The sequence below is a fragment of the Mandrillus leucophaeus genome, unplaced genomic scaffold (assembly GCF_000951045.1).
Source record: "Mandrillus leucophaeus isolate KB7577 unplaced genomic scaffold, Mleu.le_1.0 Scaffold811, whole genome shotgun sequence".
Classification (NCBI taxonomy): Eukaryota; Metazoa; Chordata; class Mammalia; order Primates; family Cercopithecidae; genus Mandrillus; species Mandrillus leucophaeus.
In genome coordinates, this window is record NW_012108820.1 from 253166 (window position 1) to 262845 (window position 9680).

Below are 9680 nucleotides of genomic sequence, written 5' to 3' on the forward strand. Positions count from 1 at the left end.
TTTTCACGCCTGTAATCCCAGCACTTTGGGAGGCCAAGGCGGACAGATCACCTGAGGTCAGGAGTTTGAGACCAGCCTGGCCAACATGGTGAAACCCGTCTCTGCTAAAAATAACAAAAATTAGCCGGGCGTGCCTGGAATCCCAGCTACTCCAGAGGCCAAAGCAGGAGAATCGCTTGAACCTGGGAGGCGGATGTTGCAGTGAGCCAAGATTGCGCCATTGCACTCCAGCCTGGGTGATAAGAACGAAACTCTGTCCAAAAAAAAAAAAAGGGAAGGAAGGAAGGAAGGAAAGAAGGAAAGAAAGAAAAGAAAAGAAAGGAAAGGAAAGGGCCAGGCACAGTGGCTCACGCCTGTAATCCCAGCACTTTGGGAAGCCAAGGCTGGTGGGTCACCTGAGGTCAGGAGTTTGAGAACAGCGTGGCCAACATGGTGAAACCCCATATCTACTAAAAATACAAAAATTAGCCAGGCGTGGTGGTGGGTGCCTGTAATCCCAGCTACTCGGGAGGCTGAGGCAGGAGAATCATTTGAACCTGGGAGGCAGAGGTTGCAGTGAGCTGAGATCACGCCATTGAACTCTAGCTTGGGAGACAAGAGTGAAACTCCTCAAAAAAAAAAAAAAAAAAAAAAGTATGGATGCGAGTCAGGGCTTACACAAAAGTGAGGGGTCGGGAGGGGGAATGTATGGAGCACCTTCTATAAGCCAGACACTGGCGCAGAAGCTGGGGATACAGCAATGGACAAAATTACAATCCCTGCCCATATGGAGCTTTTAGTTGGGGAAGACAGGTCATATAAACATACTATTTTGAATTCTTACTTATTCAATCATTTTCTGTACCCTGACATCTGCTGCAATCTTATTTGCTCTCTGAATCCTAACTTATTTTCCTGCCAGATGGACTTCTTTCCTAGTCCTGGTCTACACAGCCTGTGCTTAGGTGGTGATTTTATTATCTGTAGCTAGAGAGCTCTCTGCATATACTGTTACATTTTGATTCAAAATGTCTGTATTTCTTCCAGGCTTTGATCAAAATCAACCATTCCTTTCCAAAATTCAGAAGCTTCCACAACAAGGTAACTTTTAAAAATGCAAGTTGTATATTCTTTTGTTACAGAATATTGCAGAGAAGGCTTATTGAAGCCAAGTGACTGCTGTCCCATTTTTTGTTGTTCTAATACTACTTTTCTTTTTAAGCTCCTTAGCTCTTATGGCAAATATAAAAATAACTCTGACTACTTTGCATTCATATTCCGTAACTTATTTTGAGCAATGCCATTAATAATTTATTGTAAAAGATAATCTTACCTTTAAATATGTGATTTTTAAATAAGTTTTGCTGCCTTCTTACTGAAGTTTTCGTGTCGTTCTGGGTATAATACTTGTTCTACAGAAATTCAAGTCCAATTTTATAATTAAAACGACAGGTTTCAGTATATTAAATATTCTACAAAGTGTTATATCTGAAAATTCAGGTAAACAAGTATAATTTACATTCGTACTCTAAAGTGATAACTTTTTGTGAAAATGCCCCAAAATATATTATTTCTATCCCTTTGCATGAGTATATTTGTATATTTGACCTCTATTCATTATCTTCTTTGGCTCTCAGTTGATACATTTTATCATTTCCCATGTCTGAATTACTTCCTGTTGAGAACATGAACTGGATTAATAGAAATTCCTCAGAAAAAAAAATTCAAACACCAAGGATCTCACTTTGTGCTGTGAAATGCAAGATGAGCAATCTGATCTGGATATAATATCAGTCTTCAGTCAGGCAACAGGTGAATATGCAGGTAGAATTATAATGTGTAAGGCCGGGTGCGGTGGCTCACGTCTGTAATCTGAGCACTTTGGGAGACCAACGCAGGCGGATCACTTGAGGTCAGGAGTTCGAGACTAGCAAGGCCAACATGGTGAAACCTCGCCTCTGCTAAAAATACAAAAAAAAGTTAGCTGGGCATGGTGGCACGTGCCTGTAATCCCAGCCACTTGGGAGGCCCAGGCAAGAGAATGGCTTGAACCCAGGAGGCGGAGGTTGCAGTGAGCCGAGATGGCGCCACTGCAATCCAGCCCCGGCAACAGAGCGAGACTCTGGCTCTAGAAAAAAAAAAAAGAGAATTATAATGTGTAGGATTGTGGATGATCATTCTAATCAACCAGTGGGCAAGTTGCTTTGCTCAGCGTAAGTTCAAACTGCCACATCAGAACGTTATTTGTGTATACATATGCAACCATTGAAAGTGGCCGTTACCACAGTGCATTCTGGGAAAGGAGCAGCACCAAATCCAAGATGGCGGCCAGCAGGAGGCTGATGAAGGAGCTTGAAGAAATACGCAAATGTGGAATGGAAAACTTCCGTAACATCCAGGTTGATGAAGCTAATTTATTGACTTGGCAAGGACTTATTGTTCCTGACAACCCTCCGTATAATAAGGGGGCCTTCAGAATCGAAATCAACTTTCCAGCAGAGTACCCATTCAAACCACCGAGGATTACATTTAAAACAAAGATCTATCACCCGAACATCGACGAAAAGGGGCAGGTCTGTCTGCCAGTAATTAGTGCTGAAAACTGGAAGCCAGCAACCAAAACCGACCAAGTAATCCAGTCCCTCATAGCACTGGTGAATGACCCACAGCCCGAGCACCCGCTTCGGGCTGACCTAGCTGAAGAATACTCTAAAGACCGTAAAAAATTCTGTAAGAATGCTGAAGAGTTTACAAAGAAATATGGGGAAAAGCGACCTGTGGACTAAAATCTGCCACGATTGATTCCAGCAAGTGTGAGCAGAGACCGAGCCCCTGTAGTACATTCAGACACCTCGCAAAGAAGGACTCTGTGGAAATCGACGTGCCACCGCCTGGCGTTCGCTTGCAGCAGTTACTGACTTTCTACAGTTTTCTTAATTAAAAGTGGTCTAGGTAACCTGTAAAGAAAGGATTAAAAATTTAAGATGTTCTAAAAAAAAAAAAAAAGTGGCCATTAATAGACGGAACTTATACATTGGACTAGTTGGTGTTTTAAAAGCATAAAATCTGGCTACCCTAACAGGATAAGAGTTCAGACAGCAAGATGTTGACACAGGGTCCTACCAGAACCCAGGGTTTACTTAGAGAACATAAAAAAAAAGAGATTGTATGCTCTATTCCTTGCTTTTTTTTTTTTTTTTTTTTTTGGTGGATGTAGATAGGAAATGGGATGAGAGTGGCCACAGGAATTCGTATTGGTCGTGGGAAATCCATTTTTGTTTTAATTGATGTTTCCTGTTGAACTGACATTTAGATTGAAATACCTGCGAGCCAGGTTCCGTGGCTCACACCTGTAATCCCATCACTTTGGGAAGCTGAGGTGGGTGGATCACCTGAGGTCAGGAGTTCGAGACCAGCCTGGCCAATGTGGTGAAACCCCATCTCTACTAAAAATAAAATAAAAAAATAAATAAATAAATAAAATTAGTCGGGTGTGGTGGCAGGCTCCTGTAATCCCAGCTACTCAGGAGGCTGAGGCAGGAGAATCATTTGAACCCTGGAGGCAGAGGCTGCAGTGAGCCCAGATTGCACCATTGCACTCCAGCCTGGGCAACAAGAGCAAAACTCTGCCCCCCACCCCATCCCAAAAAAACTGACTGAAATACCTGGAATGCACACCATAATTGGGGTGTCTTTAGGCTGAAATGGAGACAACAGAAAGTGAGGTGGCTTGGAGGGACTCAGATGGCACTGGTAAAGGAAATGAAACAAATGCAAATTTCACAGACAGAAAAGTAGCTTTGCCACCTCTCATTTTGGCTGGGCTGCTCTGAAGTGCTGCATCTTTTATCGCGTCTAGGCTCTCATCCTTAATGACATTTTCATATTCTCCATCCCCCATCCCCCACCGCCTCTCCAGTAAGGCCTTTTTGACAAGCTGCACTTCCCTGCTTTAGTAATTGGTGATAAGATTTGTTCTGTAGAACATATACATAGAGGATTGTTCACTCTCCTCCTTTTATGAAATAATTTTTAGAAATTGAGCTGTTAAAGGTTGTGTTTGAACACATTTTTTTGGAACAAGAACTTTAATTAAAGGATCAAAAAACCCAAGCTCTTGCTTTTGAATAACTGAAGCCAGTGTCTATAATTTCTCATATCTCAAATCTGTAGAAACTAGTTGTGTGATTCCAGGGGTGCATGGGACCCCTTGGGTGTCTGAAGAGAAGGGTGTGGGAGGGAGAGCCGCACCTCTGCAGTCTTGCTCTGCTGGTGTAGTAGGCAGCTGTCCACCCCCACCCCACCCTGCACTTCAGGCTCTGGAGTCAGCAGATTAAGCATTTTCTAAATTATATTTTAAGTATATGTTTTAAACTTGTCAAAAAGATAAATCAATCTATAGAAACTATTATCAATCTAGCTTCTTTTACCTTCAACTTGTAAAGAAAGTTTGCCTTCTTGAGTTCTTTTTGTCATGTGCAGTAGGAGTAGCTCGTGTGAGTATCATCAGTGAAGGGAAACCCACACATCTTGGTGAGCAATGAGAAATCACCATGTTAAGATTCCAGAGATTTTCTTCTCTGGTCATTGTCATAGCCGGTGTCTTCATGGAAGACATATTTTCATTTCATTACCCTATTTGATGCCCAAGTATTTAATAATCGTTTATGACTACTAAACTTCTGGGGATCTTAGAATTTAACTGGCTCTAGAAAGTGGCAGAGAAACCTACACATGATTCCATGTCCTAATCCATAAGACATGAGTGATACAAGCTGAGGAGGGAAGGTGAGTCACTCCTCCTGTTAGTCTGGGGGAATGTGTATGAGTCATTTTGTGCTTCTTTTTTTCTTTTCTTTTCTTTTATTTTTAGCATTTTTAATAAAGTACCAAACAAAGAGTTGTCTGGTTTTTGTTTTGGAGAGTGAGGGCTACTGGTGAGGGTAAATTTCTGAACTACCCGGGAGAATGTAGTCAGGAACCTCCCAGCAGGATCAGAGAGGAGCCATCAGCTGGAGGGAGAGGGGAAAGGATCAGGTAAGGTAAGGGAACTAGGATTGCTTAACATGCAAGGGGTAAAGTAGAACCAAAGAGAATTTTTGTGCCCCAACAGGAGCAGGGAAATCTGAGAAGATGCCAACCAACTTCTAAGATGATTTTATTGATTCAGAGAAAAATGCAAATTTCAACCACAGCTAAACAATAAAAAGGGAAACTTTTCATTTAGAACCAATAGTTATCATGAGTTGATTAAAAACATGAGCTGGCCTAAAGGTGATATTCTAAACTTCTGGAGTGTGGCAAGTGATTGTTAAATTGCCTTAATTCTCTACCTAACATTTTTCTACAATGCAAGCATCTAAGAAAAGACTGAAAAAGTGGTAACCCAGATATTTGAAGTCTGCTTTCACCCAAATATGAGAACATTTTTAAATGTCAGGTGGGCAATGGTGTTGGTCTTGCTCCTCCAGGGCATTCGTCTTGCAGGGACACTGTTGGGGTGCAGGTGGGGTGGTCATGAGGACACAGACCTGCTCTATGAAATCAATTTCCAAAGCTTGAGCTCACTTCCGAAAACGCTTCTCAAGCATGATGATAACCAACTATAGATCTATCCTGATGGAATAATCTTTCTACAAGCTTTTATGTTCACTGTGTTGGCTTGTGGTAGCTAGTGAAAACTGGGTGATTTCCTCCCCTAATCTAGAGGCTGACCATTTAGAAACGCAGCAGAAGAGGTTTCCAAAATGAATAAATATCTCTTGCTGTTTGAAAAGTGAACCTTCTAACAGATGAAGAAGCTGCCCAGGCAGGTATTCTGAGTCACCGTGTGATTCTGGACATGCCATTCGACCTTTCTCCCGGCTTCAGTGAAGTTAATGTTTTTCCTCCCACTGACTCGTGATGGTGCCTTGGGGACACAAGAAATGAATGTTAGAAAGTCCAGAGCAAATTTCTAAAATGCCACAGGAAGAATCAGGTAAAAAACACTCTTTTGTGAAATGTAGCTGCTGTGTAAAAGACACGTGGCACACAGCCTTCCTGGCTCAGGGACAAAAATATTCATCTTTCTATAATTCAGAACCAAAAGCGGAACAATACCATGGAAGGTTTTAGGAAGGGAAGCAGAATGTCCTTTTTACACCAATGAGGTGAGTCATGTTCTTTTCTGATGTCTCTGGGGAAGATGTGATCAACATAAGATGTTTTATTGCCGATGCCTAGGTAAAGCAATCTCAGTATTCACGTCTCAGAAACGTGTCTTCAGATTCAGTTTCACCTCTCTGAAAATGAGCTCTCTTATGGGAAGGTTTGGTTACTAGTATAATTACAGGCTTCTGAGGGTGCCCTGGCTGTGTCTTTTGTCCATTCCCAACTGTTGCTCCTTCTTTAAAATATACATATGTTACACTTCTGCCTGATCTCTTGACAGTGCTGACTACAATGCCTTTTCCTACTGGTGGGCCACATGCATCAAACAGTTTCACAACATATGGTTGTCAGAAGGGCCATCTATGAAGCAGCATATATACCAGCACTTAATGTTAGCATCTCTCACACTTAGTGAACGAATTTAGTCACAAGTCAGGCTGGGATTCTAATTTTTTAATTATGTATTTACTTGCTTTACAGACAGGGTCTCTGTTGCACAGGCTGGAGTGCAGTGCAGTGGCACGATCATAGCTCACTGTAACCTTGAGCTCCTGGGTTCAAACGATCCTTCTGCCTCAGCCTCCAGAGCAGCTGGAACTACAGGCACGTGCCACCATGCCGGCTAATTTATTTTAAACATTTTTTGTAGAGACAGGGTCTCACTATATTGTCCAGGCTGGTCTTGAACTTCCGGCCTCAAGTGATCATCCTGCCTCAGCCTCCCAAAGCACTAGGATTACAGATGTGAGCCACTGTGCCCACCCCAGGCTGGGATTCTAAAGATAGGCAGGCAAGGGCTTTTGTTAGAAGGAAATTGTCTAAAATTTCAGCAAGCAAACGTGTGTTTTTTCTTGATGAGGACACCATACAACACACATCTCCACTAATACAAGACACTTGGAAACGGGCTTTGCCAGAGATATTCCACAAGAGGTGAGGCGCTAAGACAGCTAGTTTACTGGCCTCAGCAGTAAGCAAGAGAAATAGGTCAACATTTCAGAATGACATAGAATTCTGAGGAATTCATGAGGTACAGAGACTCATGCCCACGTCACCTGCTAAAGTTCAAAGGATACACCTTTACACGTGGGAAGATGCTATGCAGTGACTATTAGAAAAGGATAGAAAAGTTTAAAAGGGTTTTTTGTTTTCTGTTTTTTTGTTTGGTTGATTTTTTGGACTCACCAAAGTAGCCACTAGACCATCAAGTTTGCGAGACACGACTTCATAAAACACAAATATCTGTAATCCCAGCACTTTGAGAAGCCAAGGTGGATGGATCACTTGAGTGTAGGAGTTCAAGACTAGCCTGGGCAACATAGTGAGACCCTCATCTCTATAAAAAATACAAAAAGAGTTTGCCAGCTGTGGTGGCACATGCCTGTGGTCCCAACTGCTTGAGAGACTGAGGTGAGAAGATCACTTGAGCCTGGGAGGTTGAGGCTGCAGTGAACCGTGATTATGCCACTATATCCTAGCCTGGATGACAGAGCAAGACCTCATCTCAAAAGAAAAAAAAAAAAAAAGAAAAAAGAAAACACAAATGCTTGCTTGTGTGTTGAGATACTCTTCTATTCCCATGAAAAGCTTGGAGAGGCCAGGCGCGGTGGCTCATGCCTGTAATCCCAGCACTTCGGGAGTCTGAGGCGGGTGGATCACGAGGTCAGCAGTTCAAGACCAGCCTGGCCAAGATGGTGAAACCCCGTCTCTACTAAAAATACAATGATTAGCTGGGTGCGGTGGCAGGCACTTGTAGTCCCAGCTATTTGTGAGGCTGAGGCAGGAGAATCACTTGACCTGGGGAGGCGGAGGTTGCAGTGAGCTGAGATCATGCCACTGCACTCTAGCCTGGGTGACAGAGCAAGACTCCATCTCAAAAAAAATAAAAAGAAAAGCTCGGAGAACCAGAAATTTAATTTGTTTACTCTTTCATTAAGTTGTGCAGCAAACTTCATTGAACACCTCCAATGACCAAAAGCTGCACTTGGGCCTGGAGATACAACTATAAAGGGGACCCACACCCTGCCTTTGAGGAGCCTCCAACCCTTACCCCACTTTAGGCTCTGCATATGTAGTTTCAGGCTAATTGGCACAACTGGACCAGCTATTTGGAACATGAGAATCAGAGAGAGGTGGTTTCTTGAACTCATCAATAACCAATTATCACTAAAAATTCTCTGCCTAGATATGAGAGTATTCCGTGACTTATTTCAAAAACCTCATTTAAAAATATACTTGGTGGCCAGGTGCAGTGACTCATACCTGTAATCCCAGCACTTTGGGAGGCTGAGGTGGGAGGACCACTTGAGGCCAGGAGTTCAAGACCAGCCTGCACAATATAGCAAAACCCCATCTCTAAAAACACTGGGAAAAAAAAAAAAAAAGTTAGCGAGGCCTAGTGGTGCATGCCTATGGTCCCAGCTACTCAGGAGGCTAAGGCAGGAGCATCACTGGAACCCGGGAATTTGAGGCTGCATTGAACTATGATGGCACCACTGCACTCCAGCCTAGGCGAAAGAGAGAGGCCTTGTCTTTGGAAAGAAACAAAAACAAAAACCACCACCAACAACAACAACAAACTCAGAAAACAAAAGTAAAACAATGGACTTTTTTATCCTAAAGGGAGGTAATATTCCTGAACGCCCACATATTTTGGGATATCCACAACAGCAGAGCAGAAACGGTGAGGTTAAGGAGAGATGCTTGTTGGGGCCCGTTCTTTTCCATCATTTTAGAACCAACTTGTTTTCTCTGTATTTGAGAAGTATTCGAGGCCATCACCCCCAAGAGGCCAAAGAGGCCAATCCAACTGTAATGGAGTCCCACAGACTCACATCATCAGATAGACTTGGTTTTGTTGTATTTTGGGGGGTTTTTGTTGTTGTTGTTGTTGTTGTTTGTTTGTTTTCTCAGGACTGAGTCTCGCTCTGTCACCCAGGCTGGAGTGCAGTGGCACGATCTCGGCTCACTGCAACCTCTACCTCCCGAGTTCAAGCAATTCTCTTGCCTCAGCCTCCTGAGTAGCTGGGATTGCAGGCGTGAGCCACCACGCCTGGCTAATTTTTCTATTTTTAGTAGAGACAGAGTTTCACCATGTTGGCCAGGCTGGTCTCAATCTTCTGACCTCAAGTGATCTGCCTGCCTCGGCCTCCCAAAGCGCTGAGATTACAGACGTGAGCCACCATACCTGGCCAGACTTAGTTTTCATAGAAGGGTAAAAAGCCTTACAGATAATGTGGCTGGCCAGAGCCTGGATATGGAGGCAAAATTTCAGTTTTGGAATGACCCATCTGACATGTCCCCTTACTTGTTCGGGCCCCAGGTTACTCACTTGTGAAAAGAAGGCATTATGCCGGATGATGTCTAAAGTCCCTTCTCACATTCCATTATTACATGACAACAGTGGCATTCTTAGCATGTTTTGCGATTTTAATTCGTTGATTAGGTATTTCATCAAGGACCAAAGTTGCTTCAATGCTAAGATTAGAACAATTTTGGTGAGGCTTCAATGTTAATAATTAATGCAAATAAATGAGCCATTTCACACC

The 9680-nt window shown here is 43.0% G+C and overlaps 1 protein-coding gene across 2 annotated transcripts; it reads left to right on the forward strand.

Moving 5' to 3' along the window:
• The first annotated feature begins 2274 nt into the window (after positions 1 to 2274).
• On the forward strand, positions 2275 to 3146 carry LOC105530327 (ubiquitin-conjugating enzyme E2 L3). Of its 2 annotated transcripts, XM_011967822.1 has the most exons (2): positions 2301 to 2327; positions 2424 to 2849. In XM_011967822.1, exons 1-2 carry the CDS (start codon positions 2301 to 2303, stop codon positions 2763 to 2765), a joined length of 369 nt encoding a protein of 122 aa, XP_011823212.1. In that variant the 3' UTR covers positions 2766 to 2849. The 2 variants fall into 2 exon arrangements, with proteins under 2 accessions (XP_011823211.1, XP_011823212.1); XM_011967821.1 differs by having other exon boundaries at positions 2275 to 3146.
• The last annotated feature ends 6534 nt before the right edge of the window (positions 3147 to 9680 follow it).

Bases quoted from the DNA above. Each gene is read 5' to 3' on its own strand.
- LOC105530327 (XM_011967821.1), top strand. From the start codon at position 2,301: ATGGCGGCCAGCAGGAGGCTGATGAAGGAGCTTGAAGAAATACGCAAA.